The sequence below is a fragment of the Prionailurus bengalensis genome, chromosome C2, assembly GCF_016509475.1.
Source record: "Prionailurus bengalensis isolate Pbe53 chromosome C2, Fcat_Pben_1.1_paternal_pri, whole genome shotgun sequence".
Taxonomy (NCBI): Eukaryota; Metazoa; Chordata; class Mammalia; order Carnivora; family Felidae; genus Prionailurus; species Prionailurus bengalensis.
Window position 1 is genome coordinate 58,445,182 of NC_057350.1, and position 18,681 is coordinate 58,463,862.

At 40.5% G+C, this 18,681-nt stretch overlaps 1 protein-coding gene across 2 annotated transcripts in view; it reads left to right on the forward strand.

The window, feature by feature from the left end:
* Positions 1-2,775: 2,775 nt before the first annotated feature.
* The window catches only part of CD96 (CD96 molecule), a 95,361-nt gene continuing 79,455 nt past the window's right edge, over positions 2,776-18,681 (forward strand). Inside the window, exons 1-2 of one of the 2 annotated variants that reach the window (XM_043594097.1) lie at positions 2,776-3,259; positions 5,463-5,816. In XM_043594097.1, the coding sequence (XP_043450032.1) occupies positions 3,199-3,259; positions 5,463-5,816 (415 nt within the window). In that variant the 5' untranslated portion in view covers positions 2,776-3,198. The remainder of the gene's footprint in view (positions 3,260-5,462; positions 5,817-18,681) is intronic. The other variant, XM_043594096.1, reaches the window with a different exon arrangement.

Below are 18,681 nucleotides of genomic sequence, written 5' to 3' on the forward strand. Positions count from 1 at the left end.
ACAATTCCAACTGTTGGCTCTACTGTTTGCTCTGCTTGGAATGACTTACCTTGTGATTTCCATCAGACTCGCCCTTACAATGTGAAGCCAGCTTTAGATTTCCACTCTTAAAATGTTACTAGCTTACTTGATCCCTCCTCTTCCTTTCCTAAAATCCTGGGCTACTTACTCATTCAGTTCTATGTCTTATGTTTCTTGACTCCTTTGTGGTGTGCGCGGATGTTTCTCTCCAGCAAAATAGTAAATGCCTTAAGAACAAGAGCTGTGTTTTATCATTTGCATTTTAAAATCACTTAAAACTGTGCCTCTTCAGTAATCTCTTAAGAGTTGGCACTCAATGAATGAGTATTTCTCAATTATTTGAAACATTAAACAGCATGTTTTCTAAGCATTTTGGGAGAGAAACATGTGCAAAGATAGAACAGCCTACATTTTAATTTTTATACATAATAGTTAAGAATAAAATCTAAGACACATCAGTAATATTTGAGCTAACCTCTATGCAAACCACAGAGGTAAGTGTGCCTTTTGCTCAACTTCCTATTTCTGAAAATGTCCTTTTCTCATTGAGGGCGTTTAAATGGAGCATTTAAAAAGTTTGCTCAAAACACACAATGACAGCTTGCCTCTAGCAGAAATAATACGTGCCCCTGCTTCTCTTTGTAAATAATTGAATTTGCCTCTGAAGTTCAAGAAGTTCAAGATTTCTTTTTGTATGTGGAACTGACTGCCTCTGTTTTCTCTTCACAAGCAGCGGACTATCATCTAAGGCAGGAGAAACGCTGTGCAATTGGGATTTGGTCGAGCTGGGAGGATAATAGAGATTTTCATGACTTCCACTGAAGAGTTATTTTTAAGTGTAGAGAACGCCTATCCCCATGCTGCATGGGCCTTTAGAAAATATTACTGGGATTGAAACGCAGTGGGGGCAGTTCCCATCACCTGGGAGAGCGGCGCCCGTGTGCGGGGCGCTGCTGCCACCTGCTGCATGCACACTGTCATGGAGGGGCTGCTGCTTGGGTCTCACAGCCCTAGGACACCACGTCCGTTCAATTAACATTCTGTGGGCATCTGAAATTTTTCTTCTCTTAGAGCCTGAGTGAATCCCAAAGGAAACTAGTCAAATCAGAAGACTCTGGGCCACCGAGGTGTCTAGGTCTGAACGACACCCAGAGAGGGCCAGTCTGCCCAGCGGCCTCTGCACGGGTGCCTTGGGCAGCCCAACCCCAGTGAGAGGCAAGGGCTCCATCTGTAGCTCTGGAAAATAAGTGATCTTTTCCCTTTTTCCTGAATTTGAGGGATTTTTTTTTTCCCTGAAAAGGTGTTTTAGTTTAAAGCAATAGGAGACAGGAGACCACTAAATGCTTCGAGAGGACAGATTGTTTTTAGAGAATTCAGTAAGTTTAGATTTTTATTGATTTCATGTAGGTACATTCCTGAGAATATGACAGGTGGAGTGAGATAACCTAAATCCCTCCCCAGGCTTGTAATGGGAACACCACCTGCAGGTCCAGATCTTCTTAGCCCATGTTTGCCATTGTAGTCCATCGCTGTTATTTACAAGAATGTCCAGGGGTAAAGGGGAAGATAGGAAGGCAGGGGTAAAGGGGGGGACATGAAGGCACTGAGAGCAGCGATACCTCCTGATTTTCGGTCAAAGTCTCTGCAGTCTGCAGCCTCCCTGAAAACATCCCTGTCAGCACCACCTGACCTCGCCCCTCCAGGTCACACCCCTGAAACTAAGTGTGGAGATGGGGATGGGGGTGGGAATAAAGGTCTGGGGAGCACTGGGCAAGGAAATAAGTAACTCCATCCTCTGGCCTTTACAAGAAACATCATTAGCTTTGTAGTGATGAATTCGGATGACAGTCGTCATGGCAACTGTTTGCATGACGGTGGTGTAGAGGGGAGCCTGGACATCCGGGGGGACAGTAGCCCTTGTTTAACCACATGCACATCTCTGTTCCCCCGGTTACATTCTGGTCTCCTCAATGGCAGAGGTGATGCCTTATATATTAGCATCATCCATATTACTCCCAAGTCCTTGCAGAGGGACAGATCGGTATATACAAGGTAGATCAGTACACCATGATGTCACGGTACACGATGGCAATATACATGATGACAACCTGGCCAGAATTCTCTCCCTGTAAAGAGTAACCACCTCAGCAACACAGCTCAGCCTTCTTGTTTGCCTTCAGGCTTGCTGGCTGATGCCTTTATTGTGTTAGTAAAATTAGAGTCACAGAATATTTCACCAGTTGTTCATATGGTTATATGTAAACACATATATTTATTCATTTTTACTTTGTTCATCAACCTTATGCTGTAGTCCTCAGCCTAATGCATGTTTTCTTGAGTCTGGAAGGCCTATTTTATCTCCAGCTGGAAAACCAATATCTGGCATCATATCCGGCAGGGAAGTCATCATATACTAGGACCCTTCCCTGAACCCCAGTCTGTCTTCTGTAAATGGAGGCAGCTGGGCAGATATCACAGGCGTGGTTGCTGGCTGAGATAGGAGATTCTTTGCCATTGGATTCAGATTGTTTCCGCCTTGCTCTCTCTGGTTTTTGGCTGAGGCACGGGCAAGTTCTTCTGCTCTCAGCAAAAAAGCCCTCCAGCCAGCTGGGTGGGAGGCTTCTCTGCCTGACCTCCAGCCTCGCCCTGATGGGGGTAGAAGAGGAACCCTCCCTCCTCTACACCCCCCCCCCCCCAGGAAATGAAGGTTTTCCTGAAATAGGGGTGACAATTTACAATTGAGCAGAAAAATGGATATGAAAGACACTAAGCTCACATTTGTTAAATGACTTTGTGCTCTTGAAAAGAAATGTATAAAAAGCACATTATGAGTCGCTCTGCATGATTTCCTTTGTTTGGATTTTAGAAGCAGCTTGACTGACGCAGAGATCCTGAAGGAGAGAATCTTTGGATCCTGAGAAGTCTTTTAACGAAGGTGATACACACAATTTTAGAGAACAATTTCAACATTGTTCTGTTGAAGGTTATACTTAGCTCTGAACCACATTACTTTCCTGTCTACGTTTCATTTCCTGGGGTCTTGCCAAGTGATAAACAGACCCAGGCGTGCAGCAGGTTTGGGGTTTTTCTGCACAAACAGGGTAGCTGGAGTTTGCTTCAAGGCATCAATTGACTTCTGTGATCGTGGAGATGCTGGCGTGAGGCCTTCAGGAGACGATGGAGAAAAAATGGACATATTGTGCTGTCTGTTCCATCATCCAGATACATTTTGTCAGGGGTAAGGCTTCCACTTGTCCTTTCTTGTCAGATCGGCTGCTTTCGGGGTGAGTGGGGCCTCTGTTCATTTAAAATGCGTGCGACTGCGGCTGACATTGATCACTGAAGGCAGATCGTTGCTAAGGTTTTCAGTTACATATTTAAGTGGCAGCTTTCGCAGAGATGTTAAGAGTCCAGAAATGATTACCAACGAACACGAAAAACGAGAAGGGAATGAGTAGTTTGTGTCACTGCTCTGAGACATTTTCACCCATTTCCTTCGGAAGAGGACCTCTGGAGTAACTGGGAAATTGTGCTTCTCGGAAATGAAATGCTCTCCAAATGGTAGTGAGAACAACTCCAGAATACTAAAAAAAAAATCACAAAGCCATCAGTGCTCTGAGATCCTCGCTCATCTTTCTCTCTCTCTCAAGGATCCTGTTTCTTTTGTCTGGAACAAGCATTACTCCTCCAAATAGCTAACGTCTTTGGGAGTTGAACATATGTTGAATTTTAATGCGGCATGTGTAGGTAAGGACCCGGAAGACAAAGGAGGGTCCTTATGACAGTGGGAACCCGTGTCTTCAGGGCCTATTTAAAAAAAAAAAAAAAAACACGAGGAAAGATTAGTTCTGCATTCCATTGCATGGGAGTATTATAGTGAGCTTGAGTGTCTTAAGAATTAACTGTGCTTTACAGATATCGCAACGAAGATCCTAAGAAGAATTTCTAAATCAAAGGAGACTTTGGAATACAGTGCTGTGGATAGGATCAGAGTCGTATTATCAGGCAAAAGAGAGCTTACAGGGAACGACATTAAACTGTACTAACCTCTGTCCTACCCAAACTTTTGAATCCATAAAAGTGTAATAATTCCCATTTGTCAAGTACCTTAGAGAGCCTTGTTTCTTCTCCGTTGCTTGTCATCTTTTTATCTTTTTCCTTTGTGAGCTTCAGTGGGACTTGTCATAATAGTATATCATTCCCGTAACAGTGTTCCATTAACGCTAAAACGGAGGCCTCCACTATTGAAGGCATGTCAAAGGCTCAATGCTTAACATATTTTAAGTGCCTTATACCATGTGGTCAGAGAGCTGATGGGAGAGAATCTTCTTCTTTTATGTCTAGTATTTCAAAGTGTTGATTATTGATGATCCTGACCATAGTTTATCTTTAGTGGACACCCTGAGGTATTTTCTCTCTTTCTCCCCTCAGGAGCCCCAACTGCAGGAAAATAAAGGTCCTTTTGATTTTCATATATTGAATGTCAAATTTCTTAGTCTTCTCAACCAATTTGGGAGGCAGTTTGGAGGTTATGAAGGTTACAGAAAGAGCACAGACTCTAGGCAACCAAATTCAGGGTCTTTTACTGTGAGGTGTGACTTTAAGCAAAGCAGTTACTCATCTTGTGCCTCAGTTTCGTCTTTGGTAGAGGGTTAACAACATCATTCTTTGGTATGTGAGAAGGATTAAATAGTCTATTTAAAAGCCTCTTGAGAACATACATTTTTATTTTTATTTTTTTATTTTTATTTTATTTTATTTTTTAAATGTTTATTTATTTTTGAGACAGAGAGAGACAGAGCATGAACAGGGGAGGGTCAGAGAGAGAGGGAGACACAGAATCGGAAACAGGCTCCAGGCTCTGAGCTGTCAGCAGAGAGCCTGACGCGGGGCTCGAACTCACGGACCGTGAGATCATGACCTGAGCCGAAGTCGGACGCTTAACCGACTGAGCCACCCAGGCGCCCCTGGAGAACATACATTTTTAAAACAGCTACACACGTATCAGTTATGTTTTCAGTTTCAGAAAATATTATTTGTGTGTTATATGCAGCTGTTGATTCATCAAACCAACCAAAACCAAACCAAAACAAAACCAGCCCATTAGAGTCATTGCAAAGATAGCTGTCATAATGTTTGCTGGTGGGCTTCAGGTTCTAAATAGGCTTAATTTTATTCGCAGGTAGAGAACTTAAATTATTCTTTGGACAGACCAACAGACAAAGAGATCAATATTCCCCTAGTGTGTTTAATCAAATGCCTCCTCATTTGCATTGAGTCTCTGCTTTACTGTCAGGGTCACGCACAAGCTCTCTCCTCTACCTAAGGCAACCAGAGAAAAAAATTCCTCAGTTGCTTACCTCACCGAAGTGACCAAGCTTTTTAAATAAGAGTCATTCCACATGAATCACGCAAACTGATGGCTCATGTTCCCTTTTCAGGAGTATGGGGAAAAGCATCCAATGAAGAAGACATCTATGCTTTCCCTGGCTCTGATGTCAACTTGACCTGCCAAACATGGAAGAAAGACTTGTTGGTACAGATGCAATGGTCCAAGGTCACTGACAAGTTGGACCTGATTGCTCTTTATCATCCCCAATATGGCTTGCACTGTGCCAGTGACAGTCCCTGTGAATCACTGGTGACTTTCACAAAAACTCCCAGAAATGTGTCAAAATGGACCCTGCACTTAAAGAACGTGTCCTCTTCATTCACCGGGAAGTATGAGTGTAGCTTTACTCTGTTTCCAGAGGGTGTTCGAACTAAAATCTACAACCTGCTCATTCAGACAAATGGTAAGCATAACTGGGAGGGAAAGAATCCCACGCTTTCACTCAGCTCTCATTCATTCAACAGGTATGTATTCTGAGCCAACCACATGCTAAACGTGGTGCTAAGTTCACAGAAGTTGAGCAGAAAGAGGTATTGCTTGGAAAGGAAGACAGGAATTAACCAAATAATTCCACAAACAGAAGTAAAATTGCAACAGTGATAAGTGATAAGGACTACAATGGTCTTGGAAAGAGCACGTAATAGCGGCAGGGAAACTGACCCTCAGAAAGCAACACCTGAGCTCTGAAGTCTGAGGAAGGAGTGGACATTAACACCATTTAGGATGTGGAGGTTTTTGAGTGATCCCTTACAGTTTGTGTAAGGAACTTTATAGTGTTTAAAGAAATGGGAAAATGCCAGCAGGACTGCAGTGCAGAGGTTAAGAGATGAGGTGGGAGATATGGCAAGGACCGGATCGTGTCAGATCTTGTCAGCAATGTTTCAAAGGTTTGATTTTTATCTAAGAGCCATAGGAAGACATTGAAGTATTCACAACAGAAGGATGGCATGACATTTATAGCCTGGCTATACTTGGGTCATAAAAGATTTTGCTGGCTTCAGTATAAGAATGGGGTGAAGGTGGGCCAGAAGGGAAAGGTGGGAGTGAACTAGGAGACCGTCCTCGTGGCCCAGAGGAGACAGAGTGATAGTTTGGGCAGACATAGAAACAACAAATTGTGTGCTTTGGGCATAAAAGTGAGGGCAGTATGAGTGAGGGAGAGAGAAAAATTTAGGGTGACATCTGGGGGGGGGAGGTTGCCACTCACTGAAGGGAAAGGGAGCAGAGGAGATTTGTGGGGGAAACTATGCAAGGTGCTTTGGATATATGATATATTTAGTATAGGGCCGGTAAAGGCACAAAGGCGGCTGCTGCACATGTAGCATTCACACATACTTGCTTTAGGGGGCTGCGTTTGGAGGCAGGAATCCTAAGCTGAAGTTCTAGCTCCTTTCTGGCCAGAAATAAATTTCACCTGGGGACTGTCATGTCCATTCCCTGAACCCATCTGGAAAATGATGATAATATTGCCTACCCCTAAATTAGTTGGTCCTATAGTAAATGATTTCCATTTATACTAATGGAAAAGAATGAAAATGAAAGCCAACAAATGGAACATGCGCTGGAAATGAAGTGTTTTTAACTCAGGGGCAAAGTGGCCTGATAATATAAGAAGAAAGCAACAAAAATTAACTCCTGAAGGCTGTGCTAAAAGAGGCATGGAACTGCCCAGGACGGGCAGCAGGGAGGGATTTATTACCCCCATCACTTCCTCTTCTTCCTTATCAGGAGATAAGGTGGTATTAGAACAGTCCACCTGTAGACGTAGAGCTCCTCTGCCACTACTTTACAATGCCCTGTTCCCAGTGCTGTTGTCCAGGAAAAAAGAAATACTTGAGTTCAATTGGGGACAGGGTGGGGTGGAGTTGAATGAAGAGAAACAAGGAGACCTGTGTAGAACAGTGTCTACCTGCCCATACCTTGAAGTCAGGTAGCCTGGATTTGAATGCTGGCTCTGTCATTTATTAGAAGTATCATCTTTGTCAAGTTATTCAAGTCTCTAAGCTTTTGTTCCACTGTAGAAGAAACATGAATGGTTATAGTACCTCCTTCACAGGTACCATTATTTTGATGATTAAATGGGGTCATCTGTAAAGCACTTAGCATACTTCCTGCCAGACTGGAAGAGTTTGGTAAAGGGTAGTTTTCATTAAGAAGAGTAATAATGATAATGAGTGAACTCTATTTATCAGTTCTTATTTATAATGGGTCCTACTCCCTCTCTTCTTGCATTTGTCTAATTCGGAACCCAGCCGAACATTGAACATACATTAGCCCAAGTACACATTGACCTTGGCTTTAGATTAAGATTTTGTACCTTTTGCCTAAACCTGTGAACTGTACTATTGCATCTCTGTGGGTCTAATGTCTACTCCATTGAGAATTGACTTGATTCTCAATGGATTGATGTACCCTATAGGAAGTAAGTCATATGGGGACATGTCCTCAACATGAGGACAGCACTGGAGAAGAGGTAGTATGTTATCCAGAAAGGAGAGTGGTGTTGCCTTTAAGGAACGTGTATTCCTTGAAATAAAGGGCAATTCAAAGAAACTAAGTTTGTAGCTACTAAAAACTGCAACTCTCAGGAGAGGCAGAAGCCATGTCTACATGCTTTGTGGTTGGAAGTATCCCAGATGATAACTTTGCTGTTGGTCAGCTGAACCAGATGAAAAAGAAAAATGGCCTCCATGTTAGAGAAGTAGTTCTGCTACTGTGTCTTGAGTACAAAGCGGGCAACATACAAAAGAGCAAAACAGAACAGGAAAAACCATCCTTCATTACAGAGTGACCAAAAATGTAAGCCTGGTAGAGCGCAAAGGGGCAGACACTTAACTCAGATGAAGCCGTTGCCTTTCGAAAGCCCTGTCAAGTCCCCACCCAATGACACACCTTTTCCCCCTTTATTCCTTTGATCTTCACTCACTTCTTCTCCCATTCGTGCCATTTCCCTCGTACATCCCTGTGAGATGTTTGCAAGCTAGTTGGGTAAGCAAAGCACACGCGACGTGAAAACACTTACGAAGCTTGTGAACAAAGGTGAATTGAAGTGGTGTGTAAGAATCTAAATATGAAAATCTGAGGGACCACAGGCAGTTGGGACCTCTTATTTCCTTTCCGTTGTCCTCTGAGCCGTTCTGAGCCCTGTCTGTTCACAAAACAGTATCTGCCTAAATTCTGTCCCTATGTTCCCGGGGACGGGGGTGGGGGGTGGGGGTTGCTGAGAAGGGATTCAGTTCTCTTTTCAAAAGATTTTGTTCCTTGGTGTGAGTTAGTGCTCCGAGGCTGTGGACAAGGATAGAAATGTAATAAACCGTTCAGCATTTGCTTCTTTTTCACTTTCACTTGGCAGGGTTTTCTTCAAGGTGAGCTTTCAAGTTACTCCAAGAAATGCAGTTTTCTGAGTTAAGCCCTGGGTTGTAGTAATCCAGGTTTCCTAGTTTGAACGCAGCTGGACCCACAGTGCCTGAGATTGTATGAGCTTGATGTGTTTTAAAATGTGAAGTTGCTGGGCTCTGTTATCAAAGTGCAACATGATTTTAATTTTCCAGATCACTACAAAAGCCTTAGAGGGCTGTTGATGTTGTGACTGAAAACAGTAGGAGGAGAAGAAGTAGTGGTAATAGAAGGAGGAGGAGGAGTGGGAAAAGAAATACATAGAATCTAATAAGAGAAATATTCTATTCTGTTGTCAGTAAAAGAATATAATATCTTGATAATATAATCTTGATACTCTGAGTCTAACTACCTTGTCCAGAGGCATAATTTGTTCTTTGATATTTTTTTTCCAGTTTTACTGAACTATAATTGACATAAGACATTGTATTGGTTTCAGGTGTATGACATGATTTAAAAAAAAATTTTAACGTTTATTTATTACTGAGAGACAGTGAGAGACAGAGCATGAGCATGGGAGGGACAGACAGAGGGGGAGACACAGAATCTGAAGCAGGCTCCAGGTTCTGAGCTGTCAGCACAGAGCCTGACGCGGGGCTCGAACCCACGAACCGCGAGATCAGGACCTGAACGGAAGTCAGACGCTCAACCAACTGAGCCACCCCGGTGCCCCGGCATGATGATTTGATATATAGATAGATAGATCTATGTAGCTATCTATATATGTGTATAGTGAAACGATCATCACAATAAGTGTAGTTAATATCTATCACCTCACACAGTTGAATGTATTTTTCCCGTGATGAGAACTTTTAAGATTTACTCTCTTAGCAAGTTTCAAACATATGGTACATTATTATTAACTGTAGTCACCATGCTGTACATTATACCCCCAGAATTTATTTATCTTATAACTGGAAGTTTGTACCTTTTGACCACCTTCACCTATTTCACCCCCACTCCCTGCCTTTAGCAACCACCAATCTGTCCTCTGTATCTATAAGTTCATTTTGTTCTGTTTTTGAAGATTCCACATATAAATGAAATCATACAGTATTTGTCTTTCTTTGTCCGCATAGTATAATGCCCTCAACGTCCATCCATGTTGTCACAGATGGCAGGATTTCCTTCTTTTTTTTTTTTTTTTTTTTTACGCATGAATGATATTTCCTTGTACGTTAGAATATTTTCTTAATCCATTCAACCATCAGGACCCACTTGGGCTGTTTCTATGTGTTAGCTATTGAAAATAGTGCTGCAGTGAACATGAAGATGTGTATATCTTTTTAAGATAATGATTTTATTTCCTTTAGAAATATACCCAGAAGTGGAAATGCTGGATCATAGGGTAGTTCTATTTTGAGTGTTCTGAGGCGCCTTCCATACTGTTTTCCAGAGTGGCTGCAAAAATTTTACATTTCCACCAATGTACAAGTGCTCCCTTTTCTGCGTATCCTTTCTGATATTTGTTATCTTTTTGGTAATAGCCATTTTAACAGGTGTGAGATGGTATCTTATTGTGGTTTTTACTGGCATTTCCCTGATGCTTAGTGATGTTGGGCAATTTTTCCTTGCCTTTGGGACACTTGCATATCTTATTTAGAAAAATGTCTATTCAATTTCTCTGGCCATTTTTAAATTGGATTATTTGTTTAGTTGTTGTTGAGTTGTGTGAGGGTTTTTTTTATATTTTAGATATTAATCACTTATCAGATAACGTGATTTATAAATATTTTCTCCCGTTCCATACATTGCCTTTTCATTTTATTGATATTTTTCTTTTCTGTTAAGAAGCTTTTTAGGTTGATGCAGTCCCATTGTTTATTTTTGCTTTTTTTGCCTTTGCTTTTGGTGTCCAATCTAAAAAATCATTGCCAAGGCCAAAAAAACCATTGCCCCTATGTCTTTTTCTAGGAGTGTTATGGTTTGGGGTCTTATGTTCAAGTAATTAGGCCATTTGATTTGATCTTTATGTATGGTTTAAGACAGGTGTCCAGTTTCTTTCTTCTATCTGCAGCTATCCAGCTTTCCCAATATTATTTATTAAGGAGACTGTCCTTTCCCCATTGTGTATTGTTGGATCTTTTCATAATAATATTATTATAAGTTAATTGATCATATATGTGAGTTTAATTTTAGGGTCTCTGTTTCATTGATCTATGTGTCCGTCTTAAAGTTTCTTTGAAATTTGCTTATTTATTCTGAGAGAGAAAGCACAAGTAGGGGAGGGGCGGGGAGAGAGGGAGAGAGAATCCCAAGCAGGTTCCATGCTGTGAGCACAAAGCTGGACTGGAGGGCTTGAACTCACAAAACTCTGAGATCATGACCTGTGCCGAAACCAAGAGTCGGACGCTTAACCAACTGAGCCACCCAGGTGCCCCCATGTGTCTGTTTTTATAGCATAGTTTGTTCTTGAACTTGAATGCTGACTCTTCTTAAATTCTTGTATTCAATCTTTATCCAACAAATATTGTGTGTACTTAAGGTGCTAGGCACCAGGAATACAATACAGACATGACTGTCATCAGGAATCATGAAGTTCAATGGGAAGAGACAAAAAATAGCCAAATAAGCCAAAAAATGTCAAATTGCAACAGTGAGAAGTGTTCTTGCAGTAAGAAAGTAGTGTTTTGAGAGGATATAATAGGAAATCAAGAAGGGTTTCCTGGGGAAGTGATGCTTGAGCCATAGTTAACCAGGTCAATGTGGGGAACACAGCTTTACAGAAAATGGGATGTATAAAGACTCTGGTAGTAAGGAGATAGGGCAATTATGGGGGATTTTAAAAGGTATTATGTCTTGAGCATAGGGATTGAAAGGGAAGCAGTTGAAGATGAGGCTAGAGAGATTGAGAGGTCCAGTCAGGTTTTATCTTTATCCTAAGAGCTGTGGAAACTAACTGATAGATGGTGGTTTTGATTTTGTTTTTTTAATTGTGGCAAACGTATAGAGAATTTATTGAAAAAAGATACAGAGGATAATGTAGATTAGTTAAAAGACAGGGCAGAAATCTAAGTGAGAGATGCTAGTAATTGAGTAGAGTGGCAGTGAGGTACATGGGGAGGAATGTTCCAATTAGAAGTATATTTAGGAGGGGCGCCTGGATGGCTCAGTCAGTTAAGTGTCCAATTCTTGCTCGGTATCTGCTCAGTTCAGATATCGTTGAGCCCAGTTCATGAGGTTGAGCCCAGTGTGGGACTCTGTGCTGATAGTGTGGAGCCTGCTTGGGACTCTCTCTCTCCCTCCCTCTCTGTCCCTGCCCCCCTTGCTCTCTCTCTCTCAAAATAAGTAAACATTTTTTGAAAAACACATTTAAAAAAAAAAAAGAAGTAAGTTTAGGATATTCACCCCACAGGATTTGGTGTCGGATTGTACATGTGGAATGAGGAATAAAAAGCAATGTCAGGAGATGCTTTTTGTTTCAAGTATGTGGAACAGAAAAAATGGGGGAATTACTCACTGCGTTAGGAAAAACTAGAAGACAATCATTGTGCAGAGATTGCTTTGAGTTTGATTTTGTACATGTTGAGTTAGACATGAAGTTGACACATTCAGGAAATCTCGAGGAAATAGATGATAGATGATAGATAGATAGATAGATAGATAGATAGATAGATAGATAGATAGAATTCCTGTTCTAGAAGAGAGGTTTAAGTTGAAGATACAAATTGGTGAGGCATATGAGTGTGTGCTAACTGAAGTTTGGGGAATGAAAGAAATCATTTAGGCAGAGAAATTCGAGGGAGAAAAGCAATGTGGCCCTTCAGCAGAGTCCACAGCGAGAGATGGAGAAAGATACATCTTTAAAGGTTCCGGAAGAATGGCTGAAGAGGCAGCAGTAAAATCAGGAGAGGAGTTGGCTCACAAAAACTGAGAATGATAACATTTCATGAAAGGAGTAGCTGTCAATTCTGATGTTTCTGAGAGGACAGCGTGGTTATTGGATCGTATTTAGGAACAGGATGGTATTGATCACCTTAACGGAAGCTGTTTTTGTGGCATGGAAGAGAGATGGAAGTCAGGCTGTGGGGAGCAGAGGAGTCAGTAGGAGGCAAAGAGGCGGAGACAACAAATGTTGACATAACTTGTAAGAAGTTTGTTAGTGATCAGAAGAAGGGCATGCGTGCCCAAATGAGGGTTGTCATTGGCGTTGTGGCGTTAGTGGTGGTGGTTTTAATTAATGCAAGATGCTTGACTAAGCTTCAAAGCCCAAAGTTGAAAGAGAGTAGTTAAATACACCATAGAGAAAGTACAATAAGTAAACTAAGTTTTCGGAGAATATAGGGGCAGTGGGATTTATAATAGCAGTACTACAGCTACCCAGAAATTGGAAAAAGGGACCGGTTTTAAAAACTGTAACAGCAGGGAAGGAAATTGGGATAAGTGCATTTGAGGAGGGCGTTGCCCTCGTCTATTTTCTCTAAAATAGGAAACAAAGTCACCTTCAGGTAGAGAGAGGGAGGAGGCTTCAGAAAGAGACTGGAGAGAGTTTGAAATACCATCTATGAACAGAAGGAAAATGAGTTCACAAGGTAAATGTATTTGGATTTTTGGTCAGGGTTGAACATCCAGTTGAATATGGTAACAAATTGTAGTGAAGACAAGTGTTTGGCTGCTTGGGTCTGGGCATTCAACAGTAGATCGTTGGGGAGGGGTACCTGGGTGGCTCAGTTGGTTAAGCATCTGACTCTTGATTTCAGCTCAGGTCATGATCTTGCAGTTCATGGGTGTGAGCCCCTGAGTCGTAACAGCATGGAGCCTACTTAGGATTCTCTCTCTCTCTCTCTCTCTCTCTCTCTCTCTTTCTGCCCCTCCCCTGCTTGTGTGAGCACTCTATCTCTCTCTGTTAAAATAAATGAGTAACTGGGGTGCCCGGGTGGCTCAGTCGGTTAAGCAGCTGACTTTGGCTCAGGTCGTGATCTCGTGGTTCATGAGTTTGAACCCCCGTGTCGGGCTCGGGGCTGACAGCTCAGAGCCTGGAGCCTGCTTCCGATTCTGTGTCTCCCTCTCTCTCTCTGCCCCTCCCCCACTCTGTCTCTCTCTGTCTCAAAAATAAGTAAACGTCAACGTTAAAATTTTTTTAAAATAAATAAATAAGTAAACATTAAAAAAAAGTAGATAGTAGTAATTCACTATTGTTGGATTTCCTGTATATTAGTGGGGAAGGGAGACGAACCAAGGGATTTGGGATATTAGCAAGAATATTGCTGAAATTATGGGCTATAGAATTTTAGCTCAACAATGAGGGAAACGAAATAAAGCTGATGGATTGGGAGAAAGTAGAGATCAATTCATTAAAAGACTCGATGAGGAGAGAGAACAGTTGAGATGAAGTTAGTTGCACAAAACGACTAGCAGGGGTGTTTGTAAATTTGACTTAGTGAGTTTGTAGGTGGAGCAAGTATGTATGGCAGAAAAGGTCCAGATGTGATCAGGGGAGTGGCTGGCACAAGTGGAGTAGGGACAGCGGAGGGAGCAGTGGCAGGACTGAGAGGCCAGGTAACAGATAGGACAACGGCACTGTGACTGAAACCACTCAGGATTATATAGGGGGTTAGGCTGGCTAAGGGTATTGCAATCCAGATACCAGCATCTTCAAGGAATAATGGATGATGATTGGGACATTTGAGTGGGCGTTGACAAGCTTGAAGGACCAGATAGTAAATATTGTAGGCTTTGTCCCTATAGCCCCGTCAGAATTGTTCAACTCTGCCATAGCATGACAGCACCAACAATATGTGAGTCAATGGGCCTGGTCGTGTTCTAGTAGAACTTTATTTACAAAAACAGCCACCAGATTCAGCCCACAGGCCACAGTTTTACATTTCCTGAATTAGAGGATAATAGCAGTGAATTTGGAGAAAGAGGGATTATTTAGTTTTTCTCAAAGTGTGTTATATGTAGCTGGAAGTACTCACGATGATTTCAGATGATTCATCAAAAAATTTTAAAACTTCTAATTGTGGAAAATTTCAAACATGCAAAATTATATAGAATAATATAATGAGTTCCCATGTACTGAACATGCAACTTCAACAATTATTAACTCACAGACAATCTTGTTTCATTTAAACCCTTAGCAACTGCCACCTCCCAGATTAAGGAAAATCCAAGGTATAGTATTTATTTATTTTTTTAATGTTTATTTATTTATTTTGAGAGAGGGAGGGGCACAGAAAGAGGGAGAAAGAGAATTCCAAGCAGGCTCCATGCTTTCAGTGCAGAGCCTGACGTGGGGCTTGAACCTAAGAACTGTGAGATCATGACCTGAGCCAGAATCAAGAGTCGGATGCTCAACCAACTGAGCCACCCAGGTGCCCCAAAATCTTATTTTAGAATGAATCTTTAAAAGATATATATGTTGTAATATATATATATATATATATATACACACACACATATATATAAAATTAAGCCATGATACCACTACCAGAATTAAAAATAATTCTGTAAAAAATATAGTTCTGTAAAAAAAATAGTAAGTTCTTAAGACCATTAAATATCCAGTTGGCCTCATAGTTGTTATTTTTACATTTTGGTTGTTTAAATTAGGATTCACATAAATCACATAAAGTACTGGGAATCATTTGAAAAACGTCTTTTAATCTGAAGATTATTTTATATTTCTTATTTTTCGTTTACAATATATTTGTTAAGTAAATTTGACTCTTTATCCTGTAAAATTACCCACAGCCTGGATTTTACTCTTATGCCCCATGGTATCTCCATGTCCCTCTTTCACTAGTTAGGTATAGAGATTTGATCACACTTTTGTGTTTTTATTTTTTGTTTTTGGCACAAAAACTTTATAGATGATGTTGCACAGTTACATCAGAGGCACATAATGTCTAGTTGTATGATGTTAACAGCCACTGATAAGTATTGCCTAGATCCATTAATTCATTATGGGTTGATAAATAGTGATGCTCTAATCCTATCCTTCTTTCATTTTTTGGATGAAGTCTTCTTATAGAGAAATTTCTGCTCACGAATCAGCTGTTTATTGGATGCACAGATTGTATAAGAAAAGCAGAACAGATACTTGATTCTTTCCTTTTATTTATCAGATTTAAAAATGAGTTGGTTCACTAGGATTCTTACAAGGTGACCAAGAAGTATTCTGTGTTAAGTATTATGAATTCATATGAATTTAAACATATTGATGAATTCCAGCCCATTATTATCCTTATTTTTGTTACGAGAGTCCCATATATAAAATCTATTTAATCCTTTGTGATGTAAGTTGCAAATATTTTCCGAGTTTGTCAACTATCTTTCCTTGCTTGTGATATTGTTTCCAAATCAGCTTAATTCTTACTTTTATGGAAAAAGTTTCCCCATTCTCATATTACATACAAATTCACTCATGTTACTTCTAACACTTGCATGGATTTTTACTATCATTTAAGTTTGTGATGCTAGGTTTCTAGTATTAAAAAAATGTGCCCAAGTTTATATTTATATATATCTCTAATGCTTTTTTCCTATTTATTCTGTTTTTCCTTTCTGCAGTTTAGAAATTTTCTATTGACCTATATTGCATTTCACAAATCTTATTTTTCGTGATGTCCAGTAAGTTTTCAACCCAAACAAATTAGTTCTTAATTTCTGATACTATATTTTAGTTATTGTTTTGAGTAGATTTTTAATTCTTTGATGAGATTGCCCATCTTTTCATTTACTTTCTTCATCTTTTTCTTTATTCTTGATTATATTAAAGAGTTATTTTAATATTCTTGTTGGATAACTTCAATGTCAGGGTCATTCTTGTGTCTGTTTCTGTTTCTCTCTTGCTTTCTCTCTTTTTGCAACTTCCTCCAATATTATCTCTTCCTTTTGTTATCATTCTCGAAGATAAACCCAACAGAACAGTGCAACAATTAATGGTTTAAAAAATTTCATGTTCTGGGGCGCCTGGGTGGCTTGGTCAGGTGAGTGTCTGACTTCGGTTTGGGTCACCATCTCGTGGTTCCTGAGTTTGAGCCCCAGGTCGGGCTTTGTGCTGACAGCTCAGAGCCTGGAGCCTGTCTTCGGATTCTGTGTCTCCCTCTCTCTCTGCCCCTCCGCTGCTCACGCTCTCTCTTTCTCTCTCTCTCTCTCTTTCTCTCTCCCCCCCCCCCCCCCCCCCACCACACATACATACTTACCATTTCCTATGGTCTTCATTCCATCTCATGGAGTGAAGTTACTGTTTGGTATCATTTCCTGTCAGCCTAAAGAACTTACTTTAGAATTTCACATAAGACAATCTACTTGCAAGGAATCTTGTGTTTTTTTGTTTGTTTGTTTGTTTTCCATTTTAATTTCGAAGGATAATTTCACTGAATGTAGCGTTCTTAGTGGGTTGTTTTTTCTTTCAGCATTTTGAATATGTCTTCTGATCTCCTTTGTTTCTGGTGAGAAGTGAGCCATTAATTGTTTTATTGGTCTCTGCGTGCGATAGCTTTGTTTTGTTTTGTTTTGTTTTTCTTAGTAATTTCAATTGCGGCTTGCATAATTTCCTCTTTGTTTCTGGCTTCCAGCAGTTTGAGTATAATATGCCCAGGTGGGTGTCTCTTTGAGTTTACCTTTTTCGAGTTTTAAAGTTCCTGAAAGTGTAGATAATTTGGAGGAAAGTTTTTAAGTCAAATATGAAGTTTTTGGCCATTGTTTCTTCAAACATTTGTCCTGTCCCACTCTCTTTCATCTCTCTATGACTCACGCGGCATACATATTGGACACTTTCTACTGTCCTCTATGGCTCTGAAGCTCGTTCTCCTTCAATCCTCCTTCTCTCTGCTCTTCAGATTAGATCACTGATATTAATCAATATTCAAATACACTGATTTTTTTAATGTTTATTTTTATTTATACTGAGAGAGAGATAGAGAGCAAGTGAGGGAGGGGCAGAGAGAGGGAGACAGAATCCCAAGCAGGCTCCATGCTGTCAGCGCAGAACCAGATGTGGGGCTCAAACCCATGAACTGCAAGATCATGACCTGAACCGAGGTCAGGAGTTGGACACTTAACCAACTGAGCCACCCAGGTGCCTCTCAAATATATGGATTCTTTCTTCTGCCATCTCAAATTGGCTGTTGAGAATCCCAAGTAAAATTTTCATCATTTTTGTTATTGACATTTCAACTCTAGAATAATTATTTGGTTCATTTGGTAGTTTTCTATTTCTCCACTAAGATTCCCTATTTATTGACTCATTTTCATCATATTTTGTTTTAATCCTACGAGCATACTTATAAGAGCTGCTTTAATGTCTGTTAAATCCAATGTACTACCTATTCAGAATCAGTTTCAACCAGCTGCTTTTTTCCTGAATAGAGATCACACTTTTCTTTTTTCTTCATGTGTCTTCTTTTTTGTTGAAAACTATACATTAATAATAATAATAATGGGAGAACTCCGTATCTGGTGAAGTTTTTTAAGTGTTTTTTTTAATTTTGGTAACTATCCATATTTAAATTATAAAATCGGTTTCCTCTTGATATCCCTGCTCAAGTTTTTATTATAATTCTTATGCCTTTAGTTTGGTTTCCACAGAGTTGCCTTGCATTGACAAAGTCCTTTGGTTGATCCATCAATGAATTTGACAAAAATTGTGCTCAAATTCCTCCAGCCCACCAGGCTTCCACCTGTACATATAAATGTTGGGTAGGGGCAGAGGGGTGGTTACAGGGTGCATTCAAAGTTGCAGATAGTAATGGGGTCTCCTTTGGCTTTTCTTTTCCAGTAGGCTCTCTGAAGTCTCTTCACTCACCTGTGCATTTTCCCAGGCAGCCCAGGATGGGTAGACAACTGCTTTCAGCTCTTCTATGACTCCCTAATTTCCAGAATCTCCATGTGAAATGTCTCTCTGGGCTACCACCCACCCAAAATGG